Source organism: Simochromis diagramma, unplaced genomic scaffold (assembly GCF_900408965.1).
Source record: "Simochromis diagramma unplaced genomic scaffold, fSimDia1.1 OVJJ01000501.1, whole genome shotgun sequence".
NCBI classification, from domain to species: Eukaryota; Metazoa; Chordata; class Actinopteri; order Cichliformes; family Cichlidae; genus Simochromis; species Simochromis diagramma.
The window spans coordinates 1,139,080-1,157,145 of record NW_024387320.1 but is presented as its reverse complement, the minus strand read 5'-3'; the positions used below and the strand labels follow the sequence as shown (position 1 = coordinate 1,157,145).

Below are 18,066 nucleotides of genomic sequence, written 5' to 3'. Positions count from 1 at the left end.
GAATTTCAAATGTTGAATCGCTGGCATTATCATTTCAACTGAGCAAATTGAGGTGCAGCTCATAAATTATGGAAGCTGACAGCGACTTGCTACTTACGATGTTGTATGACAGGCAGTATGCTCGGGGTCTGAAAGGTCTTAACCGTGGCAGGACCTTCTCCTCCAGTTGTTATAACCTGCACCTCCAGTCTGTAGTAGGTGGACGGCCGCAGGTTGGACACTACAAGCAAGTTATGATCCTGCAAAACGAAGGAAGGGAGCAGGAGACGACATGCAATCAGATGAAATGCAACAGAACACGCCTTTGATTCTGACAGGACTTTAATGTGAATGGGCCGCAAAAGAGGGGAGTGTAGCCGTCTTTGCACAAGTCACAGACAAAAACAAAGACTTTGTTTTCATAAGGCTGTCTGTCTCTCTTTTCACTGCCAGGTTGATAAAGTGTGCGGTGGGTGGTTTTATTTATAGACAAGCTCTAGAGGCTGGGAGGTGCAGATAGGCGGAACGTGTTGTTGATGGAACAGATTATGTCAAAGAGCAGCTTTTTCAGAGCTTTCACGGAGGATGAAAGAGGCAGACGTGAAGGGAGATGAATGCGCAGAGGAGGAGAACTTCCAGCAGGACAAAAAACTTCCCCAGATCTATCCCCGTGTCTGTCTACATACTACCGCTTATCAAACGATTCATGCAAAGAAGCCACAACAGCGTTATCCTCAAATCACGGTCACATCTGACAGATACATTTCTTTTCCTGTTGCACACACTAATAGTCTTGTCACAACACGATCTCCTGTGGTTTCATAAAAACCATATTAACATTCAAAACTTTAGCTAAACTCCAATTCTGCTTCAGTGAAAACAGACTTACCGGTGGCAGGATCTGGGACTGGGAGATGATGCTGTTGGGCAGGCTGTTTTGCCGGCTTTCAGTTGTGATTTCAGCCCAGGTGACCTGGAAGCCCGTGATTCGCTGATGGGGAGCCAGCCTAGAGACGCGCCAGTGGAAATTGCCGGTGATGTTTCCCTCATTGGTCGTGAAGGAAGCCGTCAGGTTCTCAGGTTTAGCAAGAACTTTCGGAAGCCCTGAAGCTGTTAGGACAAAGTTGGTGTCATTATTATAGAAACATTTTTGGGAAACATCCGTGAAGACTGACAAAGTAACAAAGAAATACAGCTACTCTGGTTTTGTAAGAAAGGTTATGTGAGAAACTATTTATCCTGAAAGTGTTAAACCTATATTTTAAGTCTATAGAGATTTTTCTCATCATCATGATAATAATAATGATATTCTAACAAATGTTTTTGTATTGTCTCCACTAATGCGGTCGGTTTTAAAATCCCCCAAACAGCAGACTACTCACCTCCCTCTCCTGGGCAGGGGATGTGTTTGTGAGTCTTGCTCCGGATGGTAGCGCAGGATGGGGTGAGGAAAGTGGTGCTCTCGTCCTTCGAGCGCCTCTTGGACTTCAGCATGTGAACAGTGACTTTGTACTTGCAGGAGAACAGCAGGCCTGGGAGGTTGATGTAGTTCTCCTGTGCAAAGAAACACATTACTCAGTTCTGATGACTTTGACATGTCACCCAGGTCAGGTCCCATGGAGCTTGGGAGATAATTAAATACACAGCGCAGATCACGTTCCCACTCAGGCCCCAGGAACACGTACCGTACTGGAGGACTACTTTGAACTCTCACATGGTAGGGGTTAGGCTACTATTCTCCTATTCAAACTGTAATAGAAATGATTTTTTCATAGCTTCCAAATGTGGCACAGCATAAACACAAGAACCTCAACAAGAAGCAGCGATCAAAGCGAATTCATGCCTAATTTGAGATGCCTGTAAATCCACGTTAATGGGCTCTTTGGAGCCATGTAACACTGACACTAATTTCTAAGTTTAATCATCTATTGATCTGAATGAGAAAAGCTTTTCTCAGCTCTCTGTGAAACAAAAACCCCCGGTGAGTAGTGGATTTAGACTTTCAGTAATAGAACAGGGCCTCCATTAATAGACAGCCCTTAGGGAAAGGGTGTGTGTATATATATATAATATATATTCTCACTGATATGTAACAGCTTTGATTAAAAGTGAATGAGGCACTGTGCTCACATAAAAGCACAAGGCTGCAACCCTTCCTGGTGATCTATAGAAAATGGAAATGTATTTCCTAGCAACCACGGTGCTGGTTTCTAAAGAATGCGTTGATTACCAGGCCTCTGCCATCACGTATCAGCCTGAGCACAAACAGTTAACCCTCTCTGTGTCAAGCTCTCCAACACAGACAACACTGCATCCTAAAACAAAGCCCCACACAGCCGCACGGCTGGGGCTGCTGAATTCTGGGAAACATTGTTTAAGTAAATAAAAGTTACTGGCCAACACACCGCATGCGTGACCACACGACTGACTCATAATATTCAAAACAACAGCCACTGGTTTGCCTGGTGCAAATCTAACACAACAGGGCTCCTGATTCACTCGGCGCAGTTGTTTTCCTTAGTGGAGCTATTCTTCCTGAGCATCAAACAAAGGCTTAGGCACATGCTTTGCTTAGCACAAAGCTTCTGACCACGCCACTGCTCTAATGCGCTGCCCTATGAGAAAGGACCCCCAGCTGGAAGTGGTGCGTAACAGCTTCTGGGGACTGACCTGCGTGACGGACTTCTGTGGTCCTTGGGTCTCGTTGTGGCTACAGTACTCTGGCATCCACTGGACATGGTAGCGACTCACAGAGGAGTCTGAAACAAAGAAAGGAGGAGAATAGAGAATGTAACAGAGAAATTAGTCAGTAGTCAGTTATTTTTTTTTAATATAATTTAATTATGATGTGTATATAAAAGAAAGGGAAGTTGTGCGTTAAAAAAAAAACATTACAAAAAACTATGGGTGTATTATTACAGCACGTATGGACTGCCATTTATTTAGCACTTTTCTGGCTTAATGACCACTCAAAGTGCTTCAGAGCACAAGCCACATTTAAGCAGATATTCATCCGGTGTGTCATTCTGCCCACTTTGAGCACTTCATCTACCTCATAACCACGGCCAATTTAAAAATCACCAATTACCTAACATGCACGTCTTTAAACTGTGAGAGGAAGCCAGGGTACCCAAAGGAAACCCACACAAGCACAGTAAGAGCATGAGTAACTAAGTGGCTGTAGCTCAGATGCAACCATGGCTGATTTTGATGTTTTTTTCAGTTCTTGAACTTTTTGCCACATGCTTGAGAAACACTCGATTTACTCCCAGTGGTGGATATGACATATTCCAGTGGATTAAAAATTAGTATTTAAACAACTGTACTTAGGATTGCATTGCAGCCATCAAACATTTATCTGACATCAGAAGCAAATCTGACAGGCTGAAATCACTGATTTCCTTGTTTGGGATCAGATACTATTGGTATCTCTTTCCTAACATGAAAAAGAGTGAACTCCATTTGTTGTCTTTGCAATTATCAATTACAACTTTTCAGCTTCCCAAATCTGCCCTTTTGTCTGCTGAAAAGCTCATCGTGGTACAAATCCTGCTTCTGCGAAACAGCATTCACTTCATTACTGTACAGTAGCCCCGCACAACCTCATCAGCAATATTTATCTACCTCATCTTATGTTACTGGATTTATTATTCATTCAGCTGTGTCCCTTGAATATATGAAATACTTCTCTGATTAATAATTGAGTTGTGCTATGTTCACCCCTCAGTAGGGGCCTGGGTTGTAGTTTGCAGATAAAAGGGGTCCTTTGAAGGCTTAGACACAGATCTGGCACTTAAAGCCCCAGAGCTCTTTGGAAGCAGAAGAGAGGAATTACAGGGAACCAGGAAATCGGGGAAAGAACATAAACAAGATATGCCTAGCCCGGTCTGACTGAAGGAGGGCAGTGGTATGTAAAACAAGAAATAGGACATGGAAATCAGGTAGAGAACGGAACCGCAGCAGCGTTCGATAAATCATGACTGGAAGCCAGCCTCTGAAGTCCCGCCACAGCTGATCTGCCGTCTATTGTCTGAGTGTTAGGCAGACAGATATATTATCTGAGCTCGTGTACAACATGGTTCTCTTTCGTCTGCTGGACACAACCCAGAGGCTAGGCTGTTTTGAATCACAGAGACAATGAATGAGAGTTTAATCATGGTTCAGTTAACCTGTCGCTTTCTCTGTCACACAAGCCAGATGTCCAGAGACTCTTCAGCCCTCCTGAGGCCATCCGTATGTCTGTGTGTTTACGGTAGTGGAGCGCACGTTGTCAGAGTATAAGCCAGGGTCATCACTCAGACTAATGAGTGGCAGTGATGCACACGCTGCGGACGGGGACCCACGAAACAAGACACAGAAAGAGAAGCTGGACTGGGATTAGCTCTGCTCTGCAACACCGTGATTCCCCAGGCATGCTTGATCCCGTCAGCATCACTCAGCTCTCTGAGACCAGGCCAACCTTGCTAACAGCTCTGGGCCAACTCCATAACCTCCCCCCCTCATTCTGATTCAGCAGTTGGTGTCTCACCAGGCCTCTCCTTCAGCCAGGGTTTGCATTCTTGACTCCAAGATGTGGAGTTTGGCTTGGGTGATGACATATATTAGTAACATAACATAGACCAGTGAATGGGACTTGACAGGTTACCCTGAGAGCATCGCTTTCAAGGTTTCCATATTTTCATTCTGGTATTAACAGAAAGTTTTTGGGAGTGAATGCCGCAGAGACAGCCATTCCTATAGGTTTTTTTTAACCCGTTACAGTGCTTCAATCCACCACCAAGCCCGCTTTCTATGACATCAAGTCTCGTAAAAAGAAAATCGACGCTAATGCGAAGGCAAGAATCTATTAAATACAGCTGTCAATAAATCCCATTGCACAGCTCTGACTCTGTGTGTTTATTGTTCTTTACTAAACGGTGGCTCTGCTTTACCCGTCCGTGTGCGGTTTTTGCCCAGCACTCACATTACACAGCTCTCACAAAGACACATTGTTTCATTTACACCATCTGATACCACATTCATAAAAAAAAAAAGAAGGAAATTTCGATTGTTTGAGTAAGTGGGAATCAGTCATAACATTTTATTATGGTACACATGAGTCATAGTGATTGATGGGCATGATGGGGTGCTAATTAGATTCTAACGAAGCCATAAATCACTACAGTAGGGAGCTCACCTCCTCTCTTCTTCCAGTAGACACGGACCTGCAGCTGGCCGTCCTGGTAAAAGGGCGTGCCTACTTCTAGAGGGCCAGAAGGGCGTTTGGCCAGGGTCGAACCAAGAGGGGATATCTCCTCCTTCTTTGACTTGAGCACAGATTTTGCTGGGATGAGAAATGAGAAATGTTTCTTAGCTAAGACATGAAAGTGACTATGTTGCAGAAAACAGTCCAGCATGGTAACAGAAACACTATTATTTCTTTGTAAGATCACGGCAGTGAACAACATGTTCTTCATGCACAAATGTGCTGTAACTTGATTTGTACACAAAGAAGCAGGTTGGCAATTCAATTCATTTTAGAACCTCGTGTACATTTGAAAAAAAGAAAAACACTCATACACACACACACACACACACACACACACACACACACACACACACACACACACACACACACAGAGATAGCTTTGAGGCTTGGCCTACGCTTCCCAAGAGTTCAAGAACTCCAAATGATTGCAGATGTGCTGTCAGTGTATCTTAGCTTTTCCAGCTTTTTTTGTTGCAAATCTCATGATGATTGTTTACCTCAAATTAGGAAAATTCAGCTATCATGAAAAGCAAACAAACAAAAAAGAAAACTGGATTCAGCTAGAATGTTTTTTTCAAATCCCATATGGCTCAGCAATTAGACAGCTGCAGCTTCATCCAAGTTTCTTTTGATTTCAGGTAGCGGTGGCCCTGTTTGTGCATCAACACTGAGTGCCTAACCTCAGTTGTGTCAGTTTCAAAGGAGCTTTGGCTAAACATAAAGATTATGATTAAAATAAAAGTTCCACTCCTGTAACTTCAGGTTAATATTGGACTCTCAGGAGTTTAATTCCAAAAATGCAACTTTCATGTTTTGTTTTTCCAGTTTTCATTGTTTTCAACAGAAGGCATCAGAATAATATCCTTCCACCCTTCCATCCATCCATCCTCTTCTGCTTATCCAATTCAGGGTTGCAGGGAGGCTTAAGTTTATCCCAACTAGCATAAGGTGAGAGGCAGGGTACACTCTGGACAGGTTGCCAGCTTGTCGCAGGGCCAACACAGAGACAGAAAACCATTCAAGCTCACCTTCATACCTATGGGCAACTAAGAATCACCAGTTAACCCAACCCCACTAATTACATGTCTCTGGACTGTGGGAGAAAACCCAGACAAAAATGGGTAGAGCATACAAACTCCCCACAGAAAGGTCCCCATCCAGATGGTGGATTCAAACCCAGGAATTTCTTGCTGAGAGGCAACAGTGCTCACTGTCTGTACTGACCCCCAAATAATGTAAGATTCTTTTTTCTTTCAGTGTAAATTTATTACAAAAGTTATGGGGAAAAAATATTTTATGTAAGCAATTATGATGCCATGCGCCACAAGCCAATTACTACACATTTGATTTCATGCATCATATGAGCCATCTGATATCTACCACCACACCAACTGCTTCTTATGCACACGTGCAAATTTCCATATTGATAACTATACTTCTATCACGGGTTGTAGTTTTTGGGTGCAATCTTGGAAAAATGTGCATTAGCAGAATTCTGTTGTTTCAATTCTATAATTGTGAAACTGTTACAATTTTTTTTTTAATATATACAGCAGGTTTTTAATTTAGCCATTTTTCTCTGTTAGCTGCTCTTCCTTTAGGACCATCTCATAAACGTGCTTTAAATGAATTCATGATTTATGCCAACCATGCTAGCAGATCTGAGGGGCTACACTCAGGCACACTGGTAGTTTGAGTTAAATGTTAACGCCCCTTTAAAATAATGTGCTGTTTAGCATTTAAAAATCAGTTGGGTGCAGATTAAATGCTTGATAACATTTGACAGGGATTCAGGCACCAAAATTAATCAGGCTCACAGAGTCACGAGAATCAAGGCAGAATCAGTTATTTGGATTTTCACGATGTGACTTATGTCTGTTCAGAATTTCATCAACCGACTGACATTCTGTCTGTCATTCCCGAAGCCACGCTTCTAGCAAGGGTAAAGAATAGGATAATAATGTTTACCTGAGTCATTATTCTGACTGGTACTGAAGTGAAGGGAGGCCTTGGAGCTCTTCAGACGCACCTGCCCCCAGTATGTGACAGCCTGCAGCTCCACACTGTAACTGCTGTTTTGTTCCAGTCCCTCCAGATCTACCCAGTTTTGAGCCTGTAACAACAACAACAAAAAAAAAAACCCACTTGGCTTTTGCCATTTGTATGTAACCACACTGTCACATGAGCTTATATTTAAAGTCACTGTACCAGCCACAGCTCCAGCCCAGCTCAATGCCAGACAACACAGGCCTGTGGGAAAGCCCTACTTATTAAGAACACATGTGGAGCTGAAAAAGGGGATGGTGGTGAGGAGATAGCCTTTAGGGCCTTAAGACAGAGCCATGTTATCAGAGCCTCCCAGGGCTTCTTCACTGTGTTTGGCTTCTAGCATTCCTCCATCAGCATGAACTTGATGAGTTCTTGTTATTGACTGTGGGTGTTTTGACATTCCTCTGCCAGCAGGCTGCTTTCAAAGCCCTGAGGTGCCAAAGTGGAAACCAGTAGTACATGTGTCAATAGGTGTCCGGTGTCTACCACCTCTATCTCCTTTGTGGCACATCTGGTATGCATTTCAAAAATTAATTCAGGAGAAGACTCTATGAAGGCAGGTCTGGACTATCCGATCTTTATGGTCGAGTCTCTTAATGACATCCTCCTGAGCCACATCTATACCATATCAGGTCAGATGCTAATGGATATATTGTGTAAAAGCTCAAACAAGTATTCCATTTTTGAGAGCAGCCAGTGATCTTGGTCATGTGATTTATGTGTAATGTCTACGCTTAAAAAGATGCCAAAGAAACTCTTGTTTCTGGCTGCTACAAACAGCTGAGAGCAAAATGTTCTAGCATGCAAAATAAACTGCTCCAAAGAATAACAAAGGCATTAATAAAGAGGATCAGCACAATTCGTTCTAAATATGCTATTCATGTCATTATTAAAGAATGTCTTAAATATACTTTGCAATGATTGAAAAGAAAGTAATAAGTTAAGAATTTTGAATGCAGCTGGATTTAACAGCTAAAACATGTGTAAGAAAACAGATTTTTAAAATAACTACATTACACAATCAAATAATGAGCAGCAGAAAATGAAATGTACAAACATCGATATAAGAAGCACATACACACACCTTGAAATTGTGATTTATTGCTTTAAACAAGGCTATCCATCACACTAAATGTGCTTTCTCTCAAATCTTAAATCTGTGTTTAAGGGTTCTTTCATCAGCGTAAGGAATTAAAACAATCAAGAACTTATTGTATCACTCTGAGGATAAGTGATCTTCCCTACACATATAAATAAATATCATCCCGATTCCATGTTTATCTTTTCCCCCACTGCGGGCCCAAGCATATTTACAGAGTTGTACCGAAACTGGGAGAAAAGATGCTGAAATAATCTTGGAAGAGCCCTTGTAGTCTTAGAGACCGGATAAAGGAAAGAAAGAAAAAGAACACATCACTCAGACGGAGTGAGGAGATTACCCCATTGGTGGTCTTTCTCCTTTTCTTCTTGGATGGCACCATGGACTTGGTGGGCACGGTCCAGCTCCAGAACACTTTGTAGTGATGTATGGGGATATCGGGCTCCTCTGGCAATGTCCAGTTGAGACGAACTGTCACCAGGCCTTCCTCGCCCAGAGTCACGTTGGTGACACACAGACTGCTCGGGCTGGGAGGGGCAGATGGATCTGAAGACATAGCAACAGCACAGACATAGAAACAACACTGTGAGTTAGTGTTGATTCTAAATACATCTGTTAACACTTAGAGATAGAAACAAACTCGACCTCTAGTTCTTGGATATGGCAAATCTTGGTCCAAGGCACTTTTCAGGTAGAAAGTATTACAACCCAAGATACCTTTCACCTCCACAGCTGAGGAGGGGAACACGCATGGCACTGTGCAAAGTAATTAGTCCCCTATTAACAATCTGTCGTGAGGTGTTATGACAGGTGTCGTGTCATTTCTATGACAGCGTTCGGCAGGACTGAGAGTACAGGTCAAGGGTTAACAAACACATGCTGCTCACTCTGGCTGCACGGTCCACACTTAGAATGCCAGTACTCCTACTAATATGCATGTGTCCAGCGTAAAGCTGGATCTGAACCTATCCGTATGTGCAGCGACCCAGCCTACTGCTGTCGGCCGATGTCAGCCTGGTGCAGGAGGACAGGCAGGGCTACATGCCAGATGACAGACCAGAAGGGGAACGGTCTTTCTGTAATGAGAAAATGATTCGTGCCACAACCCAGTTGGCTTTCCTCTCTCCTGCCCTCTCCCACCTGAAACACATTTAATCCACTCTAAAAAACACAATCGGACACATCGGTTCTCCAAACCAGCTGATGCTGGCCATGAAATATAAATAAGCAGTCAGCTTTTACAAATTGCCCTAACAAAGTATAGTAGTGTGAAATTGCATTCAGATGATATGACCGAACTATATAAATAACAGCGGCATGACAGAATGGTCGGGACTTCATCAAAGCCGTGGCAGCTCTCATCAATCTATCAACATTCTCGCAGTGATTGGCCTGATTGGAGGTCAGCTTCCATTCCTGCAGCAGAATCCCACCTGGTCTGAAAGCCTTTCAAAATGCCTCGGGGAGCTACGGCATGACAAAGGATTGACAGGACAGGTCAACACACCAGGAAACACACTAATACGTTTTGTACTTTGTACCATTTCTAGGATTTGGCAGAACATGGCGAGTACTCCACTAGAGAACAGTTTATGCCTTGTATATGTTTCACGATATACATCTAAAGACACTTAGCTCAAGGCCAATGAAGGCATAACGGTAAAACCTGCTGCCTTGCCAACAAACAATATCTGATATAAATCAGATGCACTGTAGACACAGTGTTACACTCACAATCCTGTAATCCCTGAAGAACCACAAAACAACTGTCCGTGACTTTAACAAATGCCATCTGCAATACAACACGGCTATTTAAAATGTCCCAGTAGTAACACGGGATGCCATCAGAGTTCACTAATCTGTGGCAAAGATCTGAAATGTGGCTGGGTTACATCACTTTGTCTGGAAGCAAGACAACACTTGCATTCATTTGAAACCTGCTGTATCCTGACTAATTCAGACTTATTACATTTTATATGACTGTAAAAAGGGGAAAGCCCTGCTTTGAAGATGTAAGTAAAGATCTCATTGCAATACAGAAAATGAATGCTCTGTGCACCCAGGCACTCCTCATTACTCACATTCCACTTGGCATCAGCGTGAATTTCGTTTAGCTCGCTGGGTAAACGTGTGGAAACTTTGGACGGGAGACATTTATTTACAATTCAGGTTTAACGCAGTATATGAAAGAATTCAGCGGTTTGAAATCCCAAATTTAGTTTTAAATAAACATATTTAAACAGTCTAAAGCTATAATTCAAATTTAATAAATGTGTGTTTGGCTTAACCAGTCGTGTTTCAGTCATAATCAATTTGCTGTTGCCTAATGGAGCTGCGGGACTGAAGTGTTTAGGACACACGATACACGAAACCGAAAATGTCTCAGTCGGTAATACAGAAGGCTTGTAAGCTGACATTCAGAGGGAATATTTACCAAATAGACCTGCTTAAAACACTTCCCCGAGGCTTCACCTGTTCCAAGGTCTCAAACATAACAAATGGAGGGAAGGAACCGACACACAAGGCAAGGCCACACACACACACAGACACTTGGATATGCAGATAAACACACAGACCTCTGGAGGAGCGGAAGTGTTTGCTGGGTGCAGTAAAGCCGCGGGTCCCGTGGACATTGACGGCTGCAACTCTGAACTGGTACCATCTGCTAGCTCTGATGTCAGCCAGTTGGATGCGTTCCTCTGCAGTCTGAGGGACAGATGGGGGTGGGGGGAGCAAACCACAGGGGTCAGGGTTTACACAGGGTCACAGCCCCATGTGAGTGTGCTGCCACATCATTCATCTCTGTTTCTCATTGCCAAACTATCAAAGACACCGTGAGGAACGTGCAACCGCATGCTGCAGTGCAGAGCAGCAGTTTCGCAGCTGTGGCATGCTGGGACACGTGAAACTGTAAATTCATTCGGATACAAATGTGACGAGAAGGAGTCCTCGCACGACAGACTTCATGCATTTATGGGATTCTCCAGTATTTTATCTGTGTGGTGCATCGGTTTCTACCTGTGCGACTGTCTGCCACTCCGTGGCATCATCCTCACTGGGATGAATACCGTAGTTCCAGCGGCGTTGCACCACATACAGCACAGGCTCCACGGATATGTTGAACTTGGAGGACCAGCGGATCTCCAGCTGACCGGACGGGTGCTCCAAGAACACCAGCTCTTTCCTCGGCTTCAGAGGGACTCCTAAAAGTACAAGAAAGGATGTTGAAACACTGACAAGGATTAATATCACCACTTGTGTGGAACATTGTTGGAGAAATTATATGTGATATGTCTTGTTTTCCTCTCCTGACTAATGTAGGTTGGAAATATGAATGACTCTGAATTGGACAGATACAGATTTCAAAATGAGACATGATCTCATCGCAAAAGATTAAATACATGCTGCGGGTCAACAACGTCGTCTTTCTACTGTGGCAGATTGGGAGATTTCCTGTGTTTTAGTAGCTGCGTTTCTTAGTGATGATACACGCAGTTTGCATTTAGGTATGCTCTCTTTCTCTCGCTCGCAGACGCAAAATAATCCAGTACAAGCATCCGCGCACATGCATGCAGCGTTAATTTGCATCACTGAACTTCACATTCAGCCTTTCAGTCAAAGTCAGTGCGGCCATGTGCAATAAATTAGAGATTTATTAAGTGCGGGACCGGCCAAACATTCTGCCAAGTCAGACTGACTCTCTCAAGTAAATTTATTGCACTGGACACGTAGTGAGTTGTTGATTGAGCGTCGGGCACGGTGATAATGAGATGGAGATTGGAAAAGCAAGTTTGGAACTACAGGAGAAGGCCCAACACGTCCAACAGTTCTCCATAAATCACCTAGCACTTCAGAACATTATGTTGGACCTCTGTCGCTGCCGAACGGCTCACTGCTGCTTCGCATTTATGATCGGCATCACTCCACGCTCAAGGCTAACATGTCGGTAAACAACATAAGAGTGCAATTTGCATTCAGAGCATCTGATAAGCTTATATGTCTATTCAGCCCCCTTGCAGAGCATGAAAAAGTGACTGATGCGCAAGAATCCTGGAAGGAGGACCCCTTGAGTCATATGCATAAGGACTCAGTACTTTGTTTTGTCCCATTGATAACAGCTTTCTTCATACTAACAGCTGGGGGTCATTGTGCTGTGGTTTCACAGCTCCACAGCAGAGCGTGCGCGAACAAACGTGTCATATTTCCTGCGCAATAATCAACACCGAGGTAACCGCAGCATTCCTCTTCCCCTTCTGTCTTCGCTCATCTTCCCACAAAGTCACACAAGTGCTCGCAAAGCTACACACGAAAATACAAAGACGCACACACGTCTTTTTGACAATACGTAGGAGGACAATTAATGCTTTTCCGTGAGATAACCTTCGAGACAGGTTTGGTCCAAAAAAATAAATAAATAAATAGAAAAATCACGCTTCATTCTTTTTCTTCTCCTTGCCACACACTTACTCCAAATCATGATGCAACTGTTGCTGAAGCACGATCAAGGGTACAGCGTTCATTCATGTCTTAATCATGCCAACAATTACACTCCAGGAATATAATTCTCAATACTCACGCACATACTGTCATAATGACTGCTCTAATTACAGGGGGTGAGGAAAACAGTGTAAATACTCCGTGTAGCACAATGATTTACAGTAATGCGAGGGGGGCTTGTGGACTGACTGACTTGTTGTGACAGCGCGACTATGGCTACATTTAATTAAATTCTGACATTCTCTCTTCTTCTTTTTTTTTTTCGTCTCAGAAATAGAAAACATGCAAAACGTGCAGGCTTGTGTCGCATGTCGAGCCAATTCTTCCCAGGAATGAGAAAAACTAGAGAGAACAATATGAAAATGAAAGAAGTATAAAAGGAGAGACTGTCTAATAAGCTAGTTATTTCTATTTCTATACGCACTGCATATTTTATATGAGGAACTTCTCCACAAATAAAACTAAGGCAACGCTGGAGAGCAGTGGATGATGTGGAACTTATTGGTGCAAAAAAAATAAAAAATGGAAGAAGAAGAAGAAAGTTTGTTAAACATCAAAAACTCAGGGGGTCCAGTGTCTTCAAGACTTAAGTTTTTTCTTTTTTTTTTTCCTTTTTTTTGGGGGGGGGGTCTCTCTCAGGGACTTTGACATTAACTTGGGACCCTAACCTGAACACAAACACACACACAAACACACACATCTGAGAGTGATCTCAGTGGGGGGAAACGCTCCATTTCTCCCCGCTTATGTTTGCTAATGGCTTCCAGCATCAAGGCTCATCATGGTGAAGACTACATGCACACTTGCGCGCACACACAGAAACAATTACACTCTTGAAGGCATGAGCATCTAATTAGACCTTTAACACTGAGGACCGGGACAGGAATTCCATCCAGACTTTCACCAGAATACTTGGTGTAATTCAGTGTAAATGCAGCGCTGAAGGCGACCCATCACGAGCTCAGTGTTTGGGCTAAATCAGCGGGAAGGCTGCTCGATATGAAGGTCTCGCCGTGCCGTGAATGGTTTTCATTGACTCGGTCAGTGTACAGAAATTCTCAAGGTCACGCCAGCTTTCATCTTTCCCAGATTAGGGTGCTGTACACCTTTTAGTGCATGACATCCACCATGACGTCCCTCAAGATCAAATCAAATATAAATGCTTCCATGTTCTACTGTGTGCACAAGCTCAAACTGACATATCACATGCTCCTGCCATGCAATAGTAAGTGTGCTACACAGTAAACCATGCTTAAAGTGTGATTCAAAGCATGCACTACGGTCTATCAGTGGAGCGGTTCAAAGCTTAATTTAGACTCTCCTACCACCGCTTCATCTCCTGAACTTTGTTATGGCCTCAGGGTGCCAGCAATTGTGTGCTGACAGCGTATATAATGCAGTTCCAGCTCCAATCTTCTGAGTTCAAGGGCCCTGGGTTCTCTCACATAACGACTCAGCACCCGCGGTACATCAAGTCGCCTTGGGCAGCACTATTAAACCATTTTACTGGAGCAAAGATTCTTGGGTACATCTGTGTCTATGAAACCCTCAAGCTTATCCTGCAAATTCAATGCTGAATATCCATTCCCATTTCCAGCTGAAATGGCATGAGGGATGTGTGGGTGAAGCACAATGCAAAGAGATGAAATAAAGATTTTCAGGTTCTTACTGCAGTTGTCAAAAACCCTGCAAGATTATCTGTGTTTGCGTCACTGAGACTTACAATAATGTTTAACAGGCAGGGATTAATTGGTTCAACGGTATTTATGAAAATTATGCAACCTGAAGCAGTTAATCATATTAAAAAAAAACACGACGGCTGCATTGAACCGGTACCAGATATGAGACTCCACATAACGAACAGGAAAAGTCGAAAAGCAGCGTATGCAAGATTAGGCTGATGAACCGTGTTATGTAATCTAGTCCTTCTTATAAGCCATACTAAGCAATTATTATAAATAATTAAATAAATAGTGTGCAAAAGTTTTGAGCCACTTCTCATTTCTTTATATTTTGCTTCCAAGGAGACTTTCTTGCAATACTTCTCCTTGCAAAGTTTTTCTCCATTCCTTGTACCTCACCATATTTACAGTTTGTTTGTGGCTATGAATGATTCCATTATTTAAAAAGGCCCCTAACTCAAGGGAAGAACTAGTGTTGTGTCTTTGTTACTAGCAGACTGTCACAAAAACACTTTTTTTCTTCTTTAGTTGAATCTACAAAAATCACAATTTGACAGACACAAAAATGGTAAATGGTCTGTATTTGTATAGCACTGTACTTGGTCCTAAGGACCCCAAAGCGCTTTACACTATACACAATCATCCACCCATTCACACACTGGTGATGGCAAGCTACAGTGTAGCCACAGCCACCCTGGGGCGCACTGACAGAGGCGAGGCTGCCGGACACTGGCGCCACCGGGCCCTCTGATCACCACCAGTAGGCAACAGGTGAAGTGTCTTGCCCAAGGACACAACGACCGAGACTGTCGGAGCCGGGGCTCGAACCGACAACCTTCCGACTACAAGACGAACGCCCAACTCTTGAGCCACGATCGCCCCCAAAAAGGTGATTCTCCCATCATGGTGTGGAGTGTGTCCTTAAGACAAACAGGACAGTGGAGTCCCAGTGGAGGTGGAAAAAGGCCTAAAAAAAATCGATTAATATTAATAATAATAATAATAATAATATTAATGATAATAACAAACGCTATCTACAGCAGGTGAATAATATCTGAAAGTCTTTAAAAATCGGGACCTGAGAGATGTCAAGAAGCCATTCTTAAGGAAGAGAAACAGGGAGAAGAGGCTGAGGTATGCCAGATTATACAAGAACTGAGCTGGAAACTCCATAAAACCTGTTGCTACAGGTTTTATGGAGTTTTGAATCCAAATTTGAATTTTTTTCCAAATATGCACCTTCAAGCTTGTTAGAATTAAACAAAATTTGCTTTTGCCTAATATATTCTAATTCCATTCAAGTTTGCAAGTTTCAAGAAATCGTTGCATTTATTTCACATTTTGGTAGCAAAATAGAAAGAAATGAGGGATAGCTCGAGCATTTCCATAGTACTGTGTGCCAAGTGACTGACAGTTAGCTAATCTGTGCTCACAACCTGATGTTTAGACACTGTCCCTTAAGGTCTGTCAACCTTGCTGACTATTACCCTGTCAATAATTAAGTATTAAATAAAGAACGATGTTTATTAAATAACTATTTTTAGAGCCTTCTCATTTGTCACAGAGCATTTTAACTGAGCATTTTATCTAAACGTTTCCCTCTCTCTGTTCATTGATCTCAAATGTTCTGCCGGCAACTAATTAAACCAATGCTGCACAATCAAACAGCTTTCAAATTCACTGGATTTTACAGAGATATTTATAAAAATGTACACAAGACATCTGGAAAAGAATCAGTTGAAATGGAACAGAAAAACATTAAGTCTTAGGTGCGATGTTCAATTCAAAGTGAGCATGACATGGCTTCAACGAGCAGCTGGAACAAGCTGATACAAAATACCACTTAAAAGGAAACTAAATTGGGGACTTGGATGTCTAGAGTTTAATGTGTGTAGTCAGAACCGCAGTTAATTGCAAGCCTGAAACAAGCAAATAAAGGTGCTGATATATAAGGAAATCACAGACAGAGTTGTTTACAATACACAGTATGTAACCTTTTAATACTTATGTTCTGACTTATTATAAACTGCTATTAATGCGGCAATTTAGGAATGCGGAAGTTACGATCCTTAAGACTGCCATTTCTGACAAACCTTGTTTATATCTGTGGACAACATTTGTCAGCATTAGGCTGTCAGTTTATTTACATTCAGGAATGATTTCTCTGATGCAGTCGTTTTGATTGTTGGTGGGAGGTCTAGTTATTCCAGCGATGCTCTACATTTAATCAGGCTTGACTGATTTGGTTTTGTCTGAACGATAACAGCGTCTTTGATTACACTTTACTCTCCCACCAGTGGTGCTTCACATTTAAAGCATGGGAAAACACAGCAGGCTTTAAACGTGAAGCCGTCACAGGAAACGCAGTGCATTTGTCACCTGTATTAGTTACCAAAAATATACCAAGACATGTCTTCTCCTTGGTAAATCTTGTTAAATATTTCGGTAATGGAACAGGAAGCAGCGGCACTTAGAAGCAACACGCTGTGCCGCCCCGGCTCCTCGGAAAGGTAAAAAACTTTTAATGTGCCTTGCTGTGGTTGGAAAACTGCTTGTGTCGTGGCCGGGACGAAGCCAGGTCAAACAAAATGACTTGTTTCGAAATGGCTGCTTTTACTGTAAACCGATACCCCGGTTAGAGGTTGAACAAAGCAGCAGCTCAAGGAGTGTTTGCTGTTGTATTCATTAAACAACCAGGGGCTGCCAAATGAACCATATATGACTTCTTAAGGATTTACACGGCGATGTACTGTTGCAGAATACGATAAAATAATGTTTGATTTTATCTGCCTTCAGCATCACCTTTGTAGAGATTCTTTGGCAGCTGGCAGGTGTGGCCACAGCCATTGGAGCAGCACTTTTTGACAGCTGAACACTCTCCATCCTCCTCGCAGCTCTCCACACAGGCAGCTGCGAAGCCGCTGGCCTTCTCCGGGGCAGGGCAGTCACCCTGCTTCACTCCCTCCACAGACTTTAGGAACTCGCAGCTAGTGAGACACTCGTAGTGTTTCTTGGGAAAGAGGGGCTGAGGAAGAAGAGGGAAGGAGAAGGGGAGAAAAAAATATATAAGTCAGACTACTTTTTTAAGGCAGGGCTGTGAGCTAACAGTGATTCTCCTGTTTACATTTCTGCTCATGACTCACTGGAGCGGCGAGTACATTAAACAGCTTAGGCTCACAGAGGGTGTCGTTACAGTGCAAAACCAGTTGCTTCACACCCCTTTTCAAACTTTCCTCTTACTAAATCTTCCCACTGGGCCTGAAAAAAAAACCCTCAAAAGCTCAAAATCTGAGGCAACCGCAGCATTTGTGGCAGTGACATACCTCACATAAATCTTGGCACTGGTTTTCCTTCAGGTCCCAGGATTCCTTGCAGGGCTCCAGGCACTGTGAAAAGGAGAAGGGTGTCAGTTCTTCAAAGAACCAGCCACATCAAAGTGTTAGTGCTGTGGAGATGGTGCCTACTTGTGGTGGGCTGACAGGCACCTCGCTTAGGCACTTCCCCTACCACCT

General features: G+C 43.0%; 1 protein-coding gene across 1 annotated transcript in view; it reads right to left on the bottom strand.

The window, feature by feature from the left end:
- LOC120717469 (anosmin-1) overlaps positions 1 to 18,066 on the bottom strand; it is a 41,255-nt gene that overhangs the window by 2,223 nt on the left and 20,966 nt on the right. The window contains exons 3-13 of the mRNA XM_040005495.1: positions 17,878 to 17,940; positions 17,357 to 17,579; positions 11,394 to 11,578; positions 10,952 to 11,081; positions 8,716 to 8,921; positions 7,196 to 7,340; positions 5,156 to 5,302; positions 2,650 to 2,738; positions 1,362 to 1,533; positions 869 to 1,089; positions 98 to 239 (exon numbers count right to left, since the gene is read on the bottom strand). Of these exons, the coding sequence (XP_039861429.1) occupies positions 98 to 239; positions 869 to 1,089; positions 1,362 to 1,533; positions 2,650 to 2,738; positions 5,156 to 5,302; positions 7,196 to 7,340; positions 8,716 to 8,921; positions 10,952 to 11,081; positions 11,394 to 11,578; positions 17,357 to 17,579; positions 17,878 to 17,940 (1,723 nt within the window). The remainder of the gene's footprint in view (positions 1 to 97; positions 240 to 868; positions 1,090 to 1,361; positions 1,534 to 2,649; positions 2,739 to 5,155; positions 5,303 to 7,195; positions 7,341 to 8,715; positions 8,922 to 10,951; positions 11,082 to 11,393; positions 11,579 to 17,356; positions 17,580 to 17,877; positions 17,941 to 18,066) is intronic.